Here is a 24624-nt window from a genome sequence, read left to right as displayed (position 1 = left end):
AATGTCACTGTATAATCGAGCAATTCCAGTCCTAGGTATATATGTGGGAAATTTGAAAACATAGTCATTCAAAAATTTGTACCCAAGTGTTTCAGCAGCATTATTCATAATAACCTCAAAGTAGAATAACCTAAATATTCAGTAGCTAATGAATGGATGAATAAAATGTTATCTATTCATACAGTGGAATATAATTTATCATACAAGGTATGAAATACTGTTATATGCTATAGTGTGGTGAACCTGTATACAGTATGGGTGAAAGAGTTGGACATGACTGAGCAACTGAACTGACTGATGGGTGAACCTTGAAGACAAAAGTGAAAGAAACTAGACACAAAAGGCCACCTATTGTATGATTCCATTTATATGAAATTTCCAGAATAAACAAATCTGTACAGACAGAAAGTGAATTAGTCAGAGGTTGGGAAGAGATGGGAATTAAGACTAATTGATGATGGGCATTAGATTTCTTTTTTCCCATTTATTTTTATTAGTTGGAGGCTAATTACTTTACAATATTGTAGTGGTTTTTGCCATACATTGACATGAATCAACCATGGACTTACATGTATTCCCCATCCCGATCCCCCCTCCCTAGATTTCTTTTGAGGTGACAAAAATGTTCTGGAATTAGTGGTGATGGTTATACTACATAGTGAATACACTTAAAACCACTAAAGTGCACACTTCAAAAGTTTACACTTGGTTTTATTTATTTATTTTGCTGTGCAACTGTGGGATCTTAGTTTCTCAACCAGGGACTGAACCTCAGACCTTGCAGTGGAAGTCCTAACCACTGGACTACCAGAGAATTCCCCAAAGTGTACACTTCAAAAGCCAGCTTAAAGTGAATTTTCTGTTTTGTGAAGTATAGCTCAATTTTTTAAATGCTAAGAAATGTTAATGGTAGAATCTAGGTGCTGAGTAATAGGGTTGTTCACTATTAAATTCCTTCCAATTTATTGAGAGTTTGGAATGTTTTAGAGTAAAATCTTAGAGGAAAAAAAAATAAGCCACAGAAAGGGAGCAGCTACTTTTGTGACTTCTTTTAGAATTGGCCAGGGCACAGGGGGTCTGGGCTGACTGTTGGAAGGCAGGAGGAAGTCTACACCCTGCTGGCATGTTGCTTAATGCCTGACAGGACAATGGTGTAGATTCACAATCCAGTGTTAAAAAGATGTAGACAGCCTGCTGCGGGTTGACTAAATTCTTGCCCACTGTGGAGGATTTCAAACTATATGGCAAGAATAAGACTTGCCTCTGTTTTAGAGGTCAGCAGCATCCTTGAGCAATGGGCCTCGGAAACAGGAAAGCAGACACAGGCTTACTTCTATATCCCTCCTTTCATTGCCTCCCAGACCTGAGGCTCTAGAAGCTGGGTTGGTCAGGGAGGAGGAATTTTACAGAGAAAATTTAAGAGATTTAGGGGATTCACATTGAGATGCAAAAAGGTGCTAACGAGTTATTAAACACCTCTCTGTAGAGTAGCAGCTGAGAAAGCTGGAAACACCAGGGAAGGCAAAATTTGACAATGTCTTAGAGGCTGTTTATAGGGTGGGAAAGATAACTGCCCATAGGTCAAACAGGGTGCTAGGAACAGTCAGGCCTGTAACTCAGTAGTTAAAATGAATTAAAGGATTGGGCCAACAGTGATTCAGTAATGTGGAATATTTTGCCATTTATAAAAGTAGAAAGGACTCAAGATTGGAAAGGTTTTGAGGGATGCGGCCCGAGAGGTGGAGACTTGAGTAGTGTACTGAGTTGAATAGGATCCCCTTCAAATTCATGGGGCTTCCCAGGTGGTGCAGTGTCCTGCCAATGCAGGAGACACAAAAGATGTGAGTTTGACCTGGGTCAGGAAGATCCCCTAGAGCAAATGGCAACCCACTCCAGTATTCTTGCCTGGAAAATTCCATGAACAGAGTCTAATGGGTAGAGTTGATGGGGAGCGAAAAAGAGTAGGACATGACTTAGCGGCTAAACAACAGCCACCACCAAATTTATGTCCATTGACAATCTGTAAATGTGACTTTATTTGGAAACAGGGTCCTTGAAGATGTAATCAATTTAAGATGAGATCAAATTGGATTAGGGTCAGCCCTCATCTAGTGACTGGTGTCCTTTTAAAAAAGGGAAGTTTGGGGACTTCCTTGGTGGTACGGTGGCTAGGAATCCGCCTGCCAATGCAGGGGACATGGGTTCGATCCCTGGTCTGGGAAGATTCCACATGCTGCGGAGCAACTAAGCCCATACACCATAACTATCGAGCTGTTGCTCTAGAGCCAGTGAGCTGCAGCTGCTGAAACCCGAGCACCTAGAGCCTATGCTCCGTCCACAACAAGAGAAGCATAGCAATGAGAAACCCCAACACTGCAACTAGAGAGTAGCCCCCGCTCACTGCAACTAGAGAAAGCCTTCCCGCAGCAATGAAGACCAAGCACAACCAAAAATAAATAAGTAAACATTTTAAAAAGAGGGAAATTTGGACCCAGAGACACACAGGAGGTTGCCATGTATGGACAGAGGCAGAGATTAGAGTGATGCTACCACAAGCCAAGAAACACCAAGGACTGCCAGCAACTACCAGAAGCCAAGAGAGAGCATGGAGTAGCTTCTCCCCGAGTCCCCAAGAAGGAACTGACCCTGCCAACTGACACCTTATTTATATCAGACTTTTGGCCTCCAAACCTGTGAGAAGACAAGTTTCTGTTGTCTTAAGTCACCAAGTTTGTGATAATTTATCACAACAGCCCTAGGAAACTAGTGCAAATAGTTTCGAGGAATGGTTTAGAATGTGTAAGCTATGGAGAAATTTACTGAAGATTCCTGGGGGTAGTTCTGAGACTCAGTGGAAAAAACGGAAGGACTATGAGTGTCTCTGATGGATTTTGAGTTATGCTAGGCCCAGTCAGATCTACCATCAGAATAGGAATAAAGAATGAAGAGATGTGGTCCTGGTCTATGCTTTCTTAACGTCCCTGTGCTCAGTTTTAACAGGGGAGTCTGTCAGGATACACAGCAATCTCCTCAGTAGTTTAGGAGGGCTGTCCTAAGAATAGGGCTGCTGTGAGGGGACAGTTAAAAAAAAAAGTCTGGAGGGGGGGCACTTCTCTGGCAGTCCAGTGGTTGAAACTCTGTACTTCTAATGCAGGGTGCACGGGTTTGATCCCTCATCAGGGAGCTAAGATCCTACATGCCATGAGTTGTGCAATCTAAATAAATTTTAAAAATATAAAAAAATAAAAAGAATGAAGAGATGAAAAGACAAGGAGCCATTACACTCTCATTGTATTTTGATCATAGGTAAAAAGTGGCCATGTAGGAACACATCTCTATAGGGACTGTTAGGGTGATCCTATATAGGCTGATGCAGTTAGTGCTCCTGTTTCTGGGACTGCAGAAAGGGCAGTACTGCCCTTGCCAAACCATGGCAGTGAGAATAGAAAAGCAGATGCTCGAACTCACAGAATGACTGGCTGCAGGTGTCAGAGGAAGGCAGTCTCAGACCTGCAGAGGCTTTGTGTGTGTGTCTGGCTGCCTGGGTGTCAACAACATTGAAAATCAGGAGACACCGGGTGGCATAGGTCAGTATTTCAAAAAAAGACCGGAGGACTTCTCTCCTGGGCCAGTGGTTAAGAAACTGCCTGCCAATGAAGGGTTCAATTCCTGGTCTGGGAGGATTCCACATGTGGTGGAGCAGCTAAGTCCGTACACCACAACTGCTAAGTCTGTGCTCTAGAGCCTGCATACAGCAAGTGCCGGAGCCCACGTGCCCACAACAAGAGAAGCCAGTGCAGAGAGAAGCCCGTGCACTGCAACGAAGAGTAGCCCCGGCTCACCACAACTAGGGAAAAGCCTGCCCAACAATGAAGACCCAGCACAGCCAAATATAAATAAATAAAATTCAAATAAAATCTGCAAGGGTGGTTTGGAGGGCAATGCCAGTCAGGCAAGGCCCAGGAGATGTACTCAGATCAGGAACTGTGATAGGTAATAGTAACTACCACATATTGATTATATTTTTATCAGTTTTATTTAGATATCAAAATTCACACTTTTAAAATGTACAATTCAGTGGTTTTTAGTATTTTTAACAGTTGTGCAACCAGCACCAAAACCTAATTTTAGAATATTTGCTGCATTCTAAAAAGAAACTTTGTACCCATTAGCTAAACATTTTAATTTTTAATTTTTATTTTAAAAAATATTCATTTATTTATTTGGTTGAGCTGGGTCTTACTTGTGGCTGCAGCATGTGGGATCAAGTTCTCTGACCAGGGATCGACCCTGGGTGCCCTGCATTGGGAGCTTGGAGTCTTAGCCACTGGGCCACCAGGGAAGTCTCAAGAGCACTTTAAAGAGATTATTTTCTTTAGTCTTCCAATAACTTCTTCATTTAGTATTATTCTCTTTCATGGACAAGAAAACCAAGGCCCAGAGTTAAGAAAAACTTGTGCAAGATGACACAAACTGCCAATGCCAAAGCCAGGATTCAAACTTGGTTTTGGTTGATGCCAAAAGGTGCCCTTCTCAAACCATTACCCAGGTTCTGTAATCTGTTCTTCTAACTCTGCCTGGTTCTTACTCCCTAAGGTCTGTTTCTTGCCCTCAGGGCCTCTGCCAATTGTCATGTCCTATTTCTGGTCCCACTGGCCATACCCTTCATGTTTCCTTGCCTGGGTTCCTGCAAGTTGCTTCTGGGCCCTACCCTCTTTCCCTTTATTTTTTTTTCCCCTCTTTTGCTTTAATCCACTCTTCTGGCACATCAACTTCCTAATGCACCGTCTTGCTCAGGTCCACCATCCCCACTCTGAATAGGTCCACAGTACCTCCTCAATAAAACCCTTAGCTTCTTAACATAGTATCCAGAACTCAAAGGGCTGGTCCTGGTCCACTCTTCCAACCTTCTCTTGACCTCACAGAAGCCCTTTGCTCCTATCACACTGGACCCTTGGCAGCTTCCACATGTATCTAACATGATCCTGTCTCCCCATGTTTGGTCCTATTCTTTCTGCAGAGAGTACCATTCGCCCAAATCTCTATCCATCTCAATCTTGCTTGGTCCAGCTACAAACCTCCTCCAACAGGGAGTGGGTCCTCCTGCCCTCTGCCTTCCCACCGCATTCAGCTCACCCAGTGGAGCTCTTACTACATACTTTCCATATTAACTTGGGTTGGTCCGGACTGTAAAATCCAGAGAGTCCTTTGATTGCCGGACCAGAGTAATTTGCCCACTCCTTTAGACAGAGACAGCATCCGTGCCACCCAAAACACACAGAGGATAGGGGAGCAGAGAACCCCTAAAGAGATGCTGGGTGCATTGAAACAAAGACCTATTTCCAAGTATAGGTAGGCTTTTCCTTAAGACCTGTGTAACCTCACTATTTTACTTAATACCTCTTTGATATATTTGGTTCACGTGTTCCTTTATTCATTCAAAAATAGTTACATAAGCAAAACCCAAATATAGTCCTTAACCCATAGAACTTACAGTCTAGTGGGAGAAGCCAAAACTAATCAATAATGAAAACAAACCTAGAAATGCTGCAGAACGGTAACCCGAGACAGAGTGATTGAATCCTGAGAAGGTTTTCAGGTTTTCTAATTCACAGGATCCTGTAAATTATTTTAACTGAGTGATGAGCCTTTTATTTCACAATTAAATTGGTCCTTTAAATTTACATGTTCCAGAAGAGGTACTCTTGGATTTAATTCACACTGAAGTGTGAATGAGCAAGGGAGCCCTGTCTTCCTAAATCCTTGAAAGAAGATAGATTCTGTGGTTGAGGATGAATGCAAAGGCTTAAGGGGCTAAAGGAAGTTTCCTTCACTTTCTGATTTTGACTAGGGGACACTTGGAAGCTAGCTCTGAAGGCTCCTGTCTAGAGGACAAGAGAGGTGTGGAAGTCATAAGACCTTTGCTGACCTTCACCCTTCTTAGTAGCTATAGAAGCTTCATGTGCAAAATTTATCTGTGTACCAAAACACCCTGCGCAAGAATGGGTTATAATGGCAGGAAAAAAGGATCCCTCACATGACGGTGGAGATAACACCCAGCACGGAGAGATCATAATGTACCGGCCCATTTCTGAACATCACATATATGTTACTCCTTTGAAACTTACCATCAGCACCTGGGGCCTCCTTACGTGAGGTCTGGGGTGTTTTTGATTAGCACACCGGAGAGATTCCAATTCAAAATGATTCACTCCGTTTGTAGGTCTTCCAACTCACCCTGTAAGACTGAGGACCACTGCCACATCCCTCAACTCCGCACCACGCCAAGCCTGGCTGCTTGTGGTGCTTTCAGGCTTTCAGAGACTTTGGTCTTTGCCTCTGCTGTGGCCCAGACAGCCTGGCCTCCTTGCCTTCCAGCTACAGTCTGAGCTTTTGGAGTGTAGGATCCATGGCTTATTCAACACTGTAGCACCAGATGGTGACTCCCAGTGAGTAATGCTTCAGGACTGTGAGCTTCCAGTCCTCCTCTCTGCCAGCCTCTTGCCTCTGACCTTGTGGTCCTGGCTGGGGAAAATGACCCTCAGAACTCTCACTCTGGGGTTCCAGCCCCGAACTTGTTTGTTTTTAGCTGCATAGAACTGGTTCCTCTCCTTCCCCTCACTGAGTTCCCTCCCTGGATTTCTGGCCCTGTGGCCAGTTTTGAAGAGGATTCCATAGCAAAACTGGACAGGTTTTTTTTTTTTTTTTCCAACCTGTGAAATATGCAGATGTTAGTCTTTAGTGTGTCTGAAGGAGACTGAAGGGTGAAGCTTTGCTCCAGCCCAGAGTAACTATGTGCCCCAGGAAGTAAACTATTGGGAATGATTTGTAACACACATTTGTCCTTTAATTTTTCCCTGTTTTTGCCAGTGATCCCCCACTGGATGAGCTTTGTTCGGAGACAGAGCTCTCCCCCAGGGAAGAAGGGTAGAGGCAAATGACCTTGGCTAAGTCAACTGGATGTTCTTCTGATGACTCTGCCTCTCCCGGGGGGTGACTTGGAGACCCATGGACAGGTGAGAAATCAGCAGAGGGGTGACTGCTGAGAGTCAAGTGACACTAAATGGACTGACCTTAGCTGGGTTTCCTGTTCCTTAGCCCCCTTCCTTCTTGCAGCTTCAACCTAGTTTCATTCCAGTGAATACAGTTTCTGTTATGTTAGCCAAAGTTAGTTTCCAGAGCTTGCAATCCAGATTGACATAAATCTGAATGTACATCTGCAGGGGATGGTTTAAATAAACCAGGGAACATCTAAAAGATGGAGTACTACATAGCAGTTCAAAAGATTAATGGCAGGGAATTCCCTGGTCCAGAGGTTAGGACTCCAGGCTTTTACTTTAGAGGGTATGGGTTTGATTCCTGGTCCAGGAACTAGGATCCCACAAGCTTCGAGGTGCGACAATATTATGGCAGATCTTGGTGTTCTGACATGGAAAAATCTCTAAGATGCAAGTCTAAGTACAATATGTACAGCATTTCACCATTTATCTAAAACTTAAAATTATGTATTTCTCTGTGTATGTATGTGTTACCAGTAGAATGAGAAATCATGAGAGTGATGTTGTTTTGTTATCCTGTATTTTCAGGCCTAGAACAGTGGCTGGCACATTGTAGGCACTCAATAAATATTTGTTGAATAAACATATTGCATAGAAAAAGATCTGAATGAACACACATCAAACAAAAAATAGGGGTTTCTTAAAGAAGGACAAGAATTATTTGATTTTTTAAACAAGGAATATGTCTTCATGTATTACTTGTATTATTAAACAATATAAAAATAAAAGAACTAAATATGAACAGGTGATTAAAAAGCCATTAAAATGTTGATTTCAAAGACTTTATCATAACAAATACAAGTTACTTGGCAAGGAAAGGAGGAGAGAATGGGTATTCCAGATGAGTACATGATATTTTGGTGAAGTTGCTGGCCTGTTTGACAAGAGAACTAATCATTACATTTTTTAGACCTTTTTCCTTTTTTTTTTGTTTCAAATGTTCAATAAGCAGCCTCATCCCATCCCTAACCAGGCTCAATATTGATGCAAGACTCAGAAAAGCTTATTGTACACATGGTATTTTTATATTTTGACCTAGGCATCAAAATGTCCTGCTTTAATTCAAGGAGAATGAACAGCAGGAGCAAAAGTGGAAAACAGTTGCATCTGGGAATTCCAAGTCAGTTGCTTTGTTGGAGGGTGGGAGTGGAAAGGACAATGTTGGAACTGCTGTCATGGGCAGATCCTCCTCTTCTTTCTCTTCCACCTTGTTCCTTCTTTTACTTCCCTCCTGTATTTCCTCCTCCTTTTTCTCCCCCTTCCTTTGGGGCGAGGGCCTGGAAACACAAAGATGATTCAAATACCCCCTCTGCCTTCAAACTCCACATCTGTTGGATAGGTAGATGGATTTACAATCACATTTGCGGTGAACTCAAGTCCACGCCTCTGCTCTTCAACCATCCTTGAGATCCCTGGCCTTCTTCCTTTCTCCACATTTCTGAATTCCTGCCAATCTGTTCTCTACTTGGATATTTAGACCTTCATAATTCTAAACTGTGTTCTGTTGTATGTGACTCCTGTGTTCATTTGTCTCCCTGAGTTTACTGTAATCTCCTTGAGGGCTGGGGCTACTTTTCTGTGACCTTTTGTTCAGCCAAGCAGTTAGAAACAAGATGACTTTCTGAACTTTCACGAATGCATGGTGTACAGCTGTGCTTATCATCACGCTGACAATCAATAACTCAACAGGGTAAGGATGATTTCAGGGGAGCCGTGACATCCTTGCAGAAACAGGGTGTGCAGGCTTGTTAGCTGCGGGCTACTTTTACAGCACTCAGTCAGCAATGATACTTGCTTTTAATCAGAAGTCACAGAATAACAGTTGGTTTTGAGGAGGAACCCTCCCTTTTTCAGGGTAACCGATTAAACTGTAACTACAAGTGCAATGTATGGTCCTTATCACACAGTAATGAAGATAGAAAGGCTATCTGAGAAGGGAGTTTAGCTATTTTTTTTTTTTTTTTGCCATATGATGCAGCATGCCGGATCTTAGTTCCCTGACCAGGAGTTGAACCCACGCCCCCTGAAGTGAAAGGGTAGAATCTTAACTACTGGAGCACCAGGAAATTCCCCTGGAGTTTAGCATTCTTAATACTTACCGTCTCACCTTGAACATTTATCTAGACCTAGTGTGTGCTAGGCCCTCTGCTGTGAAGCAGCTCTTCAGAGATGATCTCATTTAATCTTCAAAATACCCCTCTGAGAATTATTATTGTCCTCACTTTACAGAGAAGGAAACAGAATCAGAAGATCAAGTAACTTGTCTGGGGTCACACAGCGCGACGTGATGGCGCCAAAAATTGAAACTAGGCTCACTAACTTTACAGCCTAATTCTAAATTATAGTGCTGTAGTTCCCCAAATATTACGGACATTGTGTAAAAAAAAATCATCAAAACAGATGAACCAGAAATACAGTTGTATGGTCTTCTAGTTGTAGTGGTAATAGTTTAAAGTTTTGAACATTTCATTTGTGTGAAAGCATCAATTTAATTCAGTCAATTAATTGATGTCGTGGGTGTCATGGTACCAGAAAAAAACCTAAAAAACTTGTTCACACTTCAAGGAAATGGCAGATTTGAGCCTTGGATTCCCTTCTTTGTATAGGCAGAAATTATACAACCTGGATTTTTCAAGGCTGTCTGGGGTTCAGTGAAAAGTTTCACGGTTTGTTGAATTTTGCCTTTCTTTTCATGCATTTGCACAATAAGGACAATTTGTTCAACATAAAACTAAATGCAATTTTATTTAGACACTTTTACCCATCTTACAAATTCATCAATTGAAATAATCTGTTAGAACACATGATTCAATTTTTGGTTTGGATAACAGAGTCTGAGGGTTTGCTTATGCATTTGTCCAAAAAATGTTTACCAAAAGGCCACTATGTGCCAGATGCCACGGGGAGCAAAATAGATGTAGCCTCTACTCATGTGTGGCGGGAAGTCTAGTTGGGGACTCTCACGTGAAATGAATGGTCACATAAACTATATAAGTTGTGGTGAAAGCTATGAAGGAAGAGTTCAAGTGCTATGTGAAAATTTAGTAGGGGAACTGATTTATTCAGTGGGGGCCATGGAAGGCATCTGAATCAGTGACTTATTTGTTTATTTTGGCTGCACCACATAGCTTGTGGGGATCTTAGTTCCCTAACCAGAGATCAAACCAGGCCCCCCACAGTGGATATGCAGAGTCCTAACCACTAGACTGCCAGGAAATTCCCTGAACCAGTGACTTTTAAACTGAGATGTGAAAAATAATAAGGCAGGCCACCCAGGAAAAGCAACAGAGCAAAGGCTTTTGAGAAACTGAAATGTGGATAGAACTTAATGAAAGAAAAGGAGAGTCCTCGGGTGAAAGGCTGTCAGAACAAATATCCATAGAAAAACCCAGCAGAGGAAAATAACACCGAGAAAGAAGTTAATGCTTTAAGTTTACAATGTTCTAGCATCTATTGCCTCAGTTAATCCTCACCAGAAGCCTGTGAGGCAGGGAGGGAAAGCATAATTATGGTTCTTTCTCTCTGAGGATTAAAGCTCAGCCAGGGACAAAATTATGCAGGTTTTGGCTCCATGATTCAGATCAGAGAGGCAAACTGTGGCTTCCCTGGGAAGCCAGAAGGGAGCGGGTGGAATGAAGAAGTGACCCACTGGTATGCTGTCTGAAGAAAGCAGGCTGTGTAACAAATTTAGTAAGTACTTCTTGGCTGCCACTCTGTACCTCTGTATCAGGACAGAAAAGTAATCTTGCCATTTCAGAGAGTGACTCTTGAAGTCACTTTCAAGTTCTACAATTCTGTAATTCTGAGACTTAACGCATCAGGACAAAATTTGAGCGTAGGCTGTATATTTCTGACTTGAACCTAAGAGTCGATGGAATCCGAAGGGTTAATCAAAATAAGAAACTACAACTCCCCGCAGGCCACGGGGCTGGATCTCCCACCGCCCCCTCTTTGGCCCCTCACCCCTTTCTTTTCCGCCAAGACAGGGGGCCACTAATGACGGTTAGTTATTTGAATAGACCAATAATATCATGAAGCTATTCCGGCTGAGGCGGGGGCGGGCAAGTTATCCAATCGTATAAAAAAGGGGGTAACACTTTAGCCAATCCAAAGGCATTAGGGCGGGGCCAGGGTTGGGGGCGGTGAAAGAAGTTTGCTGACTAAGATGGCGGCTGAGGCGCAGAGCGAAGGGGAGGTGCCAGCCCGGGAATCTGGCCGGAGGTGAGCCCAGTTCTTGGTCCAGCTGCCTAGGAAACGAGGCCGTGGGCTGGTCGCACTGACGCCTTTCTCTTGGGTCACGGTGACCCAGGGGGCCAGGCTTTGTTCCTTTTTTCTGCGGCGTTTCTCATCTTTGCGCCTGCGGGGACTGAGGCTCGGTGGTCCGGCGCCGGCGCTGGGCACAGCCAGGACCCTGCTTGGTCCAGCTGATGCTACTGGGAGGTCCACTAGCGGGGTTGGCTGCAAACCGACCTGTTTGTGGTGGCAACGTTGTGTGCCTTTGGGCTGAGACTCATCTTGATGGTGAGGAAACAAGCCCAGAGCTGTTAAGCGAATTCCCCAACGTCGCACAGCGCTGGGAGAGAACGCTGTCAGTACTTTTTAATCTCTTCCAAGGCAGTTTATATGGTTAAGTCGGAGCACAGATTTGAGTGTCGTTTAGATATGGATTTGAGTCCTTGGACCAGTTAAACACATTTGAAAAATTTTATAGTAGTGAAAACACTTAGCATGAGATCTACCCTGTTGGTAAAATTTTAAGAGTACGGTGAGTGCTGTCGACTGTAGGTAGTGTTGTGCAGCAAATCTCAAGAGCTTATTCATTTTGCATAACTGAAACTGTAAGTAACTAGTAACTTCCCATTGCTCTTCTTGCAGCTGCTAGCAAGCCCCATTCCATTCTTTATTTGTGACTTTGAGTATTTTAGACACCTCGTGTAAGTGGATACCTCATATAAGTGGAATCATTTGTCTTTCTGTAACTGGCTTATTTCAGTTAGCATAATGTCCTCAAGTTTCATTCATACTGTCACATACTGCAGAATTTTCTTTTTTAAAGGCGAGTAATGTTCCTCTCTATGTATGTACCATGTTTTGCCTGTATCTATTCATATGTCCATGTACATTTAGGTTACTTCCACATCTTGGCTATTGTTAATTGTGCCTCAGTGAACATGAGACTGCTAATAATTCTTAGAGATCCTGATTTCATACTTTTGGATAAATACAAAGAAGGAGATTGCTGGGTCCTAGGGTAGTTCTATTTTAAATTTTTTTGGTGAACTTCTAGGCTACTCTCTGCTGTTGTTTAGTCTCTAAGTTGTGTCTGACTCTTTTGCAACCCTGTGGACTATAGCCTGCCAGGCCCCTCTGTCAATGGGATTTCCCAAGCAGGGATACTGGAGGGGGTTGCCAGGAGATCTTCCCGACCTAGGGATCAAACTGGTGTCTCCTGCATTGATAGGTGGATTCTTTACCACTGAGCTATGCACTGCCCTATTTTGTTTTCCTACCAACAGTATACAAAGGTTCCAGATTCTCCAGGTCCTCACCAACACTTTTTTTTTTTTTAAATCATAGCCATCCTGACAGATGTGAGATGATACCCACTGTGGTGAGGAACAAGGCAAGGATGCCCACTCTTGCCACTTCTGCTCAACATAGTATTAGCAGTCCTAGCCAGAGCAGTTAGGCAAGAAAAAGAAACAAGGAGGGATCGAAATTAGAAAAGGAAGAAGTAAAGTTATCCCTCTTTGCAGACATGATTTTATATATGGGAAATCCTTAAGATGCTAACAAAAAAACTATTAGAATTTATAAACAAGTTCAAGTTGCAGGATACAAAATCAACATACAGAAATCAGTTATGATTCTATACACTAAGAATGAACTATCTGAAAAGGACATTAGGAAAAGAATCATAATTATAGGAGCACTAAAAAGAATAAAATACTTGGGGGCCAATTTTTAAACTTCTCTCAGCTTCAGTTTCTTCATTTGTAAATGGACGTAATGATGTCTACTTCAGAGAATGTCAGGATTAAACCAGACAATCCTTTTAAAGCTGTCAGTGCTGATCTTAGTAGTTAATAACCACTCCATACTTAATAGTTTTTTGTTCTTCTCATAGAACTAAAGAACAAATCAGAGGAATCAATTTAGGAAATCATCACTTTATTTCTACAGAATGTTTCCTCCCAAGTTGGCATACTGAAATCTAGCTTTTCCTAGGAAGAATTTCTAGATGGTTTCACCCCAGCTTTAAGAACTTAGTCATCTTAATTGGGAAAAATGCATACTGGAATTCAGTGAAAGAAAAAGAAAGGTCGCGGAGACATGTTTGACTCTTTGCGACCCCATGGACTGTAGACTACCACATCCCTCCATCCATGGGATATTCTGAGTACTGGAGTGGGTTGTCATTTCCTTCTCTAGAGGATCTTCCCAACCTGGGGATCGAACCTGGGTCTCCCGCATTTTATAGACAGACGCTTTACCATCTGAGCCTCCAGGGAAGTCTTAATTCAGTAGAGTGAGCTTATTTATAGTGTAGTTTGTTGAGTCTCTAAGTCGTCTGACTCTTTTTTAAAAAAAAATTTTTATCGAAGGATAATTGCTTTACAAAGTTTTGTTGTTTTCTGTCAAACCTCAACATGAATCAGCCATAGGTATACATATATCCGTTCTGAACCTCCCTCCCATCTCCCTCCCCATCCCACCCCTCTAGGTTGATATAGAGTCCTTGTTTGAGTTTCCTGAGCCACACAGCAAGTTCCTGTTGGCTATCTATTTTACATGTGGGAGTTTGACTTTTTTGCAATCCCGTGGGCTTCAGCCTACCAGGCCTGTGTTGTATACATTGCCCCAGTGTAAATGAGTAAAACCTTTGGTTGGTATCTGTTGGTGCTATTTGTACTGAATAGGAGAATCCACATCCCGGAGAGCTGGGTTTGTGGGTAGGACCTGGACTCCTTACTTAGCAGAGATGGGAGTGGTTGTATGTTATTTCATATTTTATAGGGAAGAATTTTCCCCTCTTGGAGCTGCCTATAAATGATTGGGTATTCCACCCGCCCCCCCACCCCCACCGAAACCGTAGATGGAATTGATGAGTTTGATTAGATTGTCTTTTAGCCTGCTTTAAAATCTTGAATTGTGATGAAAATCTGAAGACAAAATACCATTCGACAGCAGGAATAGTTTGAATTTCTTTAAAGGATATTACTATTTGAATTTAAATTTGGAGCAATAGTATTAGTTACAAAATCAGTCGATATTCACAGACTGTTATCTGAACCTGAAATAGTTCATAGAGAAGTTGAGTTTTCTAAGGGCTTTTTGAGGGCAGGTCATGTATATTTTTATTATGTATTCCCAACAATTAGGTTTGTGTAGGTGGTCTACAGTTTACTGGCCAATACTTTGGCCGCTTGATGCAAACAGCTGACTCATTGGAAAAGACCCTGATGGTTTTGAAAGATTGAAGGCAAAAGGAAAGGAGGGCGGCAGAGGATGAGATGGTTGGATAGCATCACCAACTCAGTGGATATGAACTTGAGCAAACTACAGGAGATAGTGAGGGACAGGGATGCCTGGTGTCTTGTAGTCCATGGGTTCACAGAATCAGACACGACTTACTGACTGAACAACAATAACGAGGTGGTCAGTAGTGAATGAATAATAGTTTTTGGTATTTTTAAGACAAAAATATTACCTTGTGATAAATACCATACAAATTACTTTATGCTCTGCAGATATTAACCTTTCTAATCTTCTGTTGGTGGTATGGTCCCTTGTAGTCCATAAAGAAGAGGAAAGAATTGTCTGATTTGCACAAATCAATATATATTTGTGTGTTGAATGGAGACCATCTGATCATCTGTTTAGAACTGTTTAGTTTTCTAGTTCTTTTTCTTCATTATTATTTTAAGCCTGCATCTAATAAGGGAAATCCACAAATTGAAGCTATCCACTCTACCAGTAGTAGTATAAAAATAATAGAAAAAAAAAGTAGAGACTCTCAAGGGCCAAAGAGAGAAAAAGCAAATGCAGGAAAAGAATTATAGCCACCTACCCACATAATTGGCAGTAGGGAAATATGGCTCAGTATTTTTTTAGTTGAAAAGAGGCATAAAAAGAAAGTCCTAACTATTATTAGATGAAGAGGGGACATTGATAACAAAGAGTCACAAGCTTTTTAACTTCAATATTCCCTGAAGAAAAGAAACCCACTGTGAACCAGAAAAAGCAAATAAGAACATATAGGAGTGGAGGGAGGCAGAGCAAGTCATGGAAGCGATAGCATTTGTGAAAAGTTGGAGACAGTTAATATACCAGCAGTGTCTAAGTTTTGGAGCCCTGCCCATGGGACTTAGGAACAGCAGGAAGCTTTGGAACAGACTTTGGGATAGTTACATCCCAGTTTGGAAATGTTTTTGGAGGAAGGAAGGTGCCTGAAGATGGGGAAAGTGTCCTATATCCTGCTGAATCACTACACTGTAGACTTTGTAAAGTCCCTTTTTAAAATTACATTGTTCTTTTCTCTTAGAAGACAACAGTGTGGCCCTTCAAGAAAAGTGATAGATCGAACCTGTTGATCTTAGGAAGAATTTTCTGTTTTCACTTGTAAAAGTAGAAAACATGGTTTAAATGTCTGAATCCAGTTTTTTTGGCTGCTAAACTGTGAGGCGTTCGGGATCTTAGTTTCCTGACCAGGGATTGAACCTGGGCTCATGGCAGCAAGAGCACTGAGTCCTAACCACTTGACCACCAGAAAACTCCCTGAATCTAATTTTTTATTTGTACTGTCAAATTCTGTGAACCGAAATGAGGAATAGATTCTTTAGGGGTCTTTCTTGAATCAGAATCTTTTTATTTTGCATTTTTATCAGTTTATCTGGCTTAGAGAGTTTGACCATTATATTTACAGGCAAGGGCAATCTTGGTGGAAGGAGAGGGGAAGAAGAAAACAGAATTTTAAAGTTAATCTTTATAAACTGGTCAGTGGCCTACCTTTCTTTGCCTCTAACCTTTAGCTGTAGAGTTTGTAAGGTTAAACAGTGTTGAAGAAGGAGGTTTCTGGGTGGTTGTGTGGAAGGTCCTCAGAAAGCAGGAGTCTTTTTGTTACTGCAAGTTCAAAAAACTGTTTTATCTGTTAAATGGATTTAAGGATTGATTCCATTCAGGTTCATAAGCCAATTGATAAGGCAATTTAGGTAATTTGCATAAAGTATATAAATGAACTTATTTACAAATCAGAAGTAGATTCATAGACATAGAAAACAAGCTTATGTTTACCAAAGGAGAAAGAAAGGTGGTGGTGGGGAGGGATGGGATAAATTAAAGAACTTGGGGTCAATAGACACATACTATATCTAAAATAAACAACAAGGACCTATCCATCAATAGCACAGGGAACTATCGTCAATATCTTCTAATAATCTGTAGTGGAAAAGAATCTGAAAAAAGAATACGCATACACACATATATAACTGAATCACTTTGTCTGAAACTTTGTAAATCAACTATGCTTCAATAAAAAAGAAAAAAAGAATATACCTGATCTGTATGTCAGGTCCATTTTATCTTTGAAAGAGACTTACTACAGTTGATTGATTAGATCATTGCTTTCTTTTGTTTTTTAATCAGCACTTACCAGAACTTTCTTCCTGAAGATACCTTCTGGCTACCTTGAGTCAGTTCAGTTCAGTTACTCAGTCGTGTCCGACTCTTTGTAACCCCATGAATCACAGCATGCCAGGCCTCCCTGTCCATCACCAACTCCCAGAGTTTACTCAAACTCACGTCCATCGAGTTGGTGATGCCATTCAGCCATCTTATCCTCTGTCATCCCCTTCTCCTCCTGCCCCCAATCCCTCCCAGCACCAGGGTCTTTTCCAATTAGTCAACTCTTCGCATGAGGTAGCCAAAGTATTGGAGTTTCAGCTTCAACATCAGTCCTTCCAGTGAATATTCAGGACTCATTTCCTTTAGGATGGACTGGCTGGATCTCCTTGCAGTCCACGGGACTCTCAAGAGTCTTCTCCAACACCACAGTTCAAAAGCATCAATTTTTCGGTGCTCAGCTTTCTTCACAGTCCAACTTTCACATCCATATGTGACCACTGGAAAAACCATAGCTTTGACTAGACAGACCTTTGTTGGCAAAGTAATGTCTCTGCTTTTTATATGCTATCTAGGTTGGTCATAACTTTCCTTCCAAGGAGTAAGCGTCTTTTCATTTCATGACTGCACTCACCATCTGCAGTGATTTTGGAGCCCAGAAAAATAAAGTCTAACACTGTTTCCACTGTTTCCCCGTCTATTTCCCATGAAGTGATGGGACCAGATGCCATGATCTTTGTTTTCTGAATGTTGAGCTTTAAGCCAACCTTTTCACTCTCCTCTTTTACTTTCATCAAGAGGCTTTTTAGTTCCTTTTCACTTTCTGCCATAAGGGTGGTGTCATCTCCATATCTGAGGTTATTGATATTTCTCCTGGAAATCTTGATTCCAGCTTGTGCTTCCTCCAGCCCAGCGTTTCTCATGATGTACTCTGCATATAAGTTAAATAAGCAGGGTGACAATATACAACCTTGATGTACTCCTTTTCCTATTTGGAACCAGCCTGTTGTTCCATGTCCAGTTCTAATTGTTCCCTATTAATTACATTTTATTAACCATGTTTCTAGAAATGCCAGAGTCCATCTATTTTGTGCTGATGTTTTGCTAGTTTTACCTGATATATCAGTCAGGGTTCAACTAGGACACAGAAACTATACAGTAATTTGAACAAAGAAAATTTAGTATAAAGAGTTATTGATTCTAACAGGGAATTGGAGTAACAAGGGATTGGCTAATAAATAAAGAGATCTCTGAAGAATTACAGATAGAAACCAGAATCAACTATGCACTGAATATGTATATCAAGTCATCATGGTGTACACTTTATAAATACTGTTTCTTATCATTTTGTCTGCTAATTATACCTTGATAAAACTGGATAAAAAGAATCCACTATAATTTGTAGGTCTGAGATAGAATGTGCTAAGAAGAGATGGATATCCTAGGGCAGAGATCTCACATTGGAGCCACAGAATGGCAGAGAAATAATGTGGTAGAACTTGTTGGAAATTCACCTTCAGGAACTTTCTCGAAACCCAGTCCTTTAGGATACTTGGGAAAGATGTTCATAGGGCGATGTCTCAGGGGTTGGGAGGTGGGAGGGTGGTGGCAAACAGCTGGCTTATGGGTGCTGCTGACTGCTATAACCTGAAGCCTGGCAGTGGAGAGGCTGTGCATGCTGCAGGAGCTTGCCTGGAGGAGCAGCCTGAAACCCTAAAGGGAAAGGCGCTGCCTCCTGGTCTGTCTCTGCAGTGTTCTTTATCGGTAATGCTGAACATCGGACCAGCTAGAAAAGGAAGTACACTTAGAGGCTCTGGCTCCATTTTTGCAGAGTAGGCAGTGATGGATGAGAGGCAATAAGTTGATGACTGGCACATGGAAAATCATCTTATCTCCAAGTTGCTGGTTTCCCTTATTACAACACTACCTAGGTCTATTCTATAGAGAAGTATGAGGTGGAAGCTTCCATAAACCTCTTATCCTTATCCATCAGAGGGCAGATGGAATGAAAACCACAATCACAGAAAACTAATCAAACTGATCACATGGACCACACCCTTGTCTAACTCAGTGAGACTATGAGCTATTCCATGTAGGGCCACCCAAGATGGATGGGTCGTGCTGGAGAGTTCTGACAAAATGTGGTCCACTAGAGAAGGGAATGGCAAACCACTTTAGTATTCTTGCCTTGAGAACCCCGTGAACAGTGTGAAAAGGCAAAAAGATAGGACACTGAAAGATGAATTCCCCAGGTTGGTAGGTGCCCAGTATGTACTGGAGAAAGTGGAGAAATAACTCCAGAAAGAATGAAGAGATGGAGCCAAAGCAAAAACAACACCCAGTTGTGGATGTGACTGGTGATGGAAGTAAGTCCTATGCTGTAAAGAGCAATATTGCATAGGAACCTGGAATGTTAGATCCATGAATCAAGGCAAATTGGAAGTGGTCAAACAGGAGATGGCAAGAGTGAACATTGACATTTTAGGAATCAGTGAACTAAAATGGACAGGAATGGATGAATTTTACTCAGATGACCATTATATCTACTACTGTGGGCAAGAATCCCTTAGAAGAAATGGAGTAGCCATCATAGTAAACAAGAGAGTCCGAAATGCAGTACTTGGATGCAATTTGAAACATGACAGAATGATCTCTGTTCGTTTCCAAGGCAAACCATTCAATATCACGGTAATCCAAATCTTTGCCCCTACCAGTAATGCTGAGGAAGCTGAAGTTGAATGGTTCTATGAAGACCTACAAAACCTTCTAGAACTAACAGCCAAAAAAGATGTCCTTTTTTTTTTTATAGGGGACTAGAAGGCAAAAGGAGGAAGTCAAGAGATACCTGGAGTAAGAGGCAAATTTGGCCTTGGAGTACAAACTGAAGCAGGGCAAAGGCTAATAGAGTTTTGCCAAGAGAACACACTGGTGATAGCAAATACACTCTTCCAACAACACAAGAGAAGACCACACATGGACGTCACCAGGTGGTCAGTACCGCTATCAGATTCATTATATGGTTTGCAGTCAAAGATGGAGAAGCTCTATACAGTCAGCAAAAACAAGACCGGGAGCTGACTGTGGCTCAGATCATAAACTCCTTGTTGCAGAATTCAGACTTAAATTGAAGAAAGTAGGGAAAACCACTAGATCATTCAGGTATGACCTAAATCAAATCTCTTACATTATACAGTGGAAGTGACAAACAGATACAAGGGATTAGATCTGAGAGACAGAGTGCCTGAAGAACTATGGACGGAGGTTCATGACATTGTATAGGAGGCAATGATCAAGACCATCCTCAAGAAAAAGAAAGGCAAAATCAATGGTTGTCTGAGGAGGCCTTACAAATAGCTGAGAAAAGAAGAGAAGCTAAAAGCAAAGGAGAAAAGGAAAGATATACCCATTTAAATGCAGAGTTCCAAAGAATAGTAAGGAGAGATAAGAAAGCCTTCCTCAGTGATCAGTGCAAAAAATAGAGGAAAACAATAGAATGGGAAAGACTAGAGATCTCTTCAAGAAAATTAGAGCTAGCAAGGGAACATTTCATGCAAAGATGGGCTCGATAAAGGACAGAAATGGTATGGACCTAACAGAAGCAGAAGAAGAGGTTCAAGAATACACAGAAGAACTGTACAGAAAAGATCTTAATGACCCAGATAATCACAATGGTGTGCTCACTCACCTAGAGCCAGACATCCTGGAATGTGAAGTCAAGTGGGCCTTAGGAAGCATCACTACAAACAAAGCTAGTGGAGGTGATGGAATTCCAGTTGAGCTATTTCAAATCCTGAAAGATGATGCTGTGAAAGTGCTGCACTCAATATGCCAGCAAATTTGGAAAACTCAGCAGTGGCCACAGGACTGGAGAAGGTCAGTTTTCATTCCAATCCCAAAGAAAGGCAATGCCAAAGAATGTTCAAACTACCGCACAATTGTAGTCATCTCACAGGCTAGTAAAGTAATGCTCAAAATTCTCCAAGCCAGGCTTCAACAGTATGTGAACCGTGAACTGTGAACTTCTGGATGTTCAAGCTGTATTTAGAAAAGGCAGAGGAACCAGAGATCAAATTGCCAATATCTGTTGGATCATTGCAAAAGCAAGAGTTCCAGAAAAACTTCTGCTTTATTGACTATGCCAAAGCCTTTGACTATGTAGATCACAACAAACTGTGGAAAATTCTGAAAGAGATGGGAATACCGGACCACCTTACCTACCTCCTGAGAAATCTGTATGCAGGTCAAGAAGCAACAGTTAGAACTGGACATGGGACAACAGACTGTTTCCAAATCCAGAAAGGAGTATGTCAGGGCTGTATATTGTCACCCTGCTTATTTAACTTCTATGCAGAGTACATCATAAGAAATGCTGGGCTGAATGAAGCACAAGCTGGAATGAAGGTTGCCAGGAGAAATATCAATAACCTCAGATATACCGATGACACCACTTTTATGGCCAAAAGTGAAGAAGTACTGAAGAGCCTCTTGATGAAAGTGAAAGAGGAGAGTGAAAAAGTTGGCTTAAAGCTCAACATTCAGAAAGCTAAGATCATGGCATCTGGTCCCATCACTTCATAGCTTGGGAATAGATGGGAAATCTATATAATAGCGAGTGAAATCCGTCAGTCATATCCAACTCTCTGCGACCCCATGGATTGTAGCCTACCAGGCTCCTCTGTCCATGGGATTTTCCAGGCAAGAATAGTGGAGTGGGTTGCCATTTCCTTCTTCAGGGGATCTTCCCGACTCAGGGATCGAACCCAGGTCTCCCGCATTGTAGGCAGACGCTTTATTGTCTGAGCCACCAGCGAAGTCCTTGATCTATATAATCTACATATTTATAATATAAAAGATACACAATATTTTATACAATATATGTTATATAATATATAATATTTAAATATATAACATATAATTATATTATAATAAATATAGTTATAAATATAGTTATATAATATAAATATATAAAATCTATATAATATATATAGTCTATTCCCAAATATATGGGAAAACAATGGAAACAGTGAGAGACTATTTTTTTGGGCTCCCAAAATCACTGCAGATGGTGACTGCAGCCTTGAAATTAAAAGACACTCCTTGGAAGAAAAGCCATGACCAACCTAGACAGCATATTAAAAAGTAGAGACATTACTTTGCCAACAAAGGTCTGTCTAGTCAAAGCTATGGTTTTTCCAGTAGTCATGTATGGATGTGAGAGTTCGACTATAAAGAAAGTTGAGCACTGAAGAATTGATGCTTTTGAACTGTGGTGTTGGAGAAGACTCTTGAGAGTCCCTTGGATTGCAAGGAGATCCAACCAGTCAATCCTAGAGGAAATCAGTCCTGAATATTCATCGGAAGGATTGATGCTGAAGCCTCAATACTTTGGCCACTTGATATAGAGCTCACTCTTTGGAAAAGACCCTGATGGTGGGAAAGATTGAAGGCAGGAGGAGAAGGGGGTGGCAGAGGATGAGATAGTTAGGTAGCATTACTGTTCCATGTACATGAGGTTGAGCAAACTCTGGGAGATAGTGAAGAACAGGGAAGCTTGATGTGCTGTGGTCCATGGGGTCGCCAAGAGTCGTACACGATATATTGACAGAACAGCAACAACAGCATGGATCTTTGCAGTTTCAAGCTTGGGAAGATCCCAGCCAGATACGTTGTTTACTGATAACTTTTCCCTCAGTTAAAACAGTATGTGTCTTTGAGCAAGCTACTTTAGCATTTCTTGTCTTTTTGTTTGGAGTTACTGGTATATAGTTATATGAGGTTTTAAAAACTGATGTTTATAATGATCTGAAATATGTATAATTTAAAAAATAATTTTCTTTATTTATTTAAGCCCATGCACAGTGAGTATGCGTGCATGCCAAGTCTCTTCAGTTATGTCTAACTCTCTGTGACCCCGTAGACCATAGCCTGTTAGGCTTCTCTGTCTGGGATTCTCCAGACAGAAATACTGGAATGGGTTGCCATTTCCTCCGCCAGGGAATCTTCCCAACCCAGGGATCAAACCCACATCTCCTGCGGCTTCTGTATCGCAGGCAGATTCTTTACTGCTGAGCTTATGGCCGTGCTGAGTCTCTGTTGCTTCATGGGCTTTCCTTTAGTTTTGGCGAGGGGCGAGTTACTTTCTAGTCGTGGTGCATGGGCGTCTCATTGTGGTGGCTTCTCTTGTTGCAGAGCATGGACTGTAGGGTGCACAGGCTTCAGTAGTTGCAGCAAATGGGCTCTAGAGCACAGGCTCAATAGTTGTGGCTTGTGAAAAACTAGGAAGCACTGGAAAGATGGTATGGAAGGGAGCAGTGCAAGAGACTAGATGAAAATGAAAAAATGAAAATATGGGGACAAGAGGGTGACTTACTGTAGAGGCTGCCAGCCATAGCCACAGGGGCAGGCTTTGGAGTCAGCGCTGATGAGCCCTGTAGGACGGGGTCTTGGAGAACGGAAACTGTCCGAAGGAGGAGGTTGGGAGTCAGAGTGCTCAAGATGAGTACTGTCAAACTCTGTCAAACCCTCCTCATCTTTAAGACCTACCGCAAATCTCAACTCTCCGTGTATGAGAGTGAAAGATTCTCTCCTACCTCTGAATTCTTAGAGCTTTCATTGTCTGTACCATGCATTTGGCAGTTAATGATCTTGTTACTGTCTTTTGTGTTACAGTCTTTAGTGCCTACTATAGGAAAACTTGTTCTTTTCTGTAATTTTAAAATACAGTGATGGATAAAAAAGGAACAATTTTGTCAGAAGTTCACAAGTTTTGTGATCTACTTAATAAATAATTTTAAAAGTATGGAGTGAGTTAATGACAGTACATTTTATAATGGGAAATGTGTTAGTATCAAACTATAAAACTGTATCAAGCCATAGCCTCTAAGATAATCAGATATAACAATATCAGTTATGAAATTAAATACAGGCAATTTGTCAAGCTGAACTATGAGATTGAACTGTTGCTGTATGTGTATTAATTATATCAATACATTTGGGAAGGGGTGAACCTCATTAATTTAGGAACTATAAAGAATGACATTGGGATTATACAATGTAGAAGTTCTTCACTTGTTTTATTTTTATGCTGAACACAATTACAAGGATAAAACCAAGAATGTTAAAAACAATGAAATTAAAGAAAAACTCACCAAATAACTCACCAAATAACAGGAAACTAACAATTAGGAGAAGATGAGAAACCAAGAAAGTGTACAGCAATAGTATTTAGTAACATTCTTGACATTATCTTCAAATACTTTCTGCTCTCTAAGAAAGTAAAACTTTAATCAGAGAAGGCTACATGCACTATAATAAGCCCTTCGAAATCTGACTAGCTTTTTTTTTTCTTTTTAAATCTGACTAGCTTTTGTATGGTTAAGTCTGTTTATCATTTTAAAGTTTTCTAAATTTTGGAATCCCTACAGTCTCTCATTGGTTGCAATAATAGTTTTTTTTCCCACTCAAATAGCAAGGTCTACTTTATTTTTTTTCTTTTGATCAAGTCATTTTGTAGTATCTGTCCTTATGACCAAGCTCTCCTTAATTAAATCTGCTATTCAGTCTGCTGCTTTTGTTAGGATGACCCTAAGCAAGAGATCAGTCACTTTTCAATCTGGATTTTTCATCAAGTAAATATGGCTTTTAAATATTTTAAATATTAAAAATAAAAATAAATATTAAAAATAAGTATATCAGTATGAAGCATACACTTATGTCATTGTGTTAAATTTTCATTAAAATTTAAATTGAGAGTGTGTGTATAATTAAGGTGGGTACAGAGGATAAAGCCTAAATTTTTCAAAGCATAACTATTGTAACTGACACAATAGTTTCTTTTTAGGAGTTAAGAAATAAAAAGTGGTCCAAAAAAAAAAAAAAAAAGTGGTCCAGCAGTTAGGTCTCTGTGCTTTCACTGCCAAGGTCCCAGGTTCATTCCCTGGTTGGG

General features: G+C 41.1%; 1 protein-coding gene and 1 non-coding gene across 4 annotated transcripts in view; both read left to right on the top strand.

Moving 5' to 3' along the window:
• The window catches only part of ARHGAP19 (Rho GTPase activating protein 19), a 79049-nt gene that overhangs the window by 3572 nt on the left and 50853 nt on the right, over positions 1-24624 (top strand). Inside the window, exon 1 of one of the 3 annotated variants that reach the window (XM_020878810.2) lies at positions 6993-7016. The exons of 1 other annotated variant lie outside the window; for it this stretch is intronic. In XM_020878810.2, coding sequence (XP_020734469.2) covers positions 7009-7016 — 8 coding nt within the window. In that variant the 5' untranslated portion in view covers positions 6993-7008. Of the gene's footprint in view, positions 1-6992; positions 7017-11200; positions 11280-24624 lie in introns of those variants that run through there. One more of the 3 variants, XM_020878807.2, reaches the window with a different exon arrangement.
• On the top strand, positions 2953-3082 carry LOC139036128 (small Cajal body-specific RNA 11). The gene has a single exon (XR_011488866.1). It is a non-coding gene; the product is annotated as a small Cajal body-specific RNA 11 (non-coding RNA).

This window comes from Odocoileus virginianus, chromosome 7 (assembly GCF_023699985.2).
Source record: "Odocoileus virginianus isolate 20LAN1187 ecotype Illinois chromosome 7, Ovbor_1.2, whole genome shotgun sequence".
In the NCBI taxonomy this organism is placed as follows: Eukaryota; Metazoa; Chordata; class Mammalia; order Artiodactyla; family Cervidae; genus Odocoileus; species Odocoileus virginianus.
The sequence above is the reverse complement of the archived record's forward strand: the minus strand, read 5'-3'. Positions and strand labels throughout refer to the sequence as shown.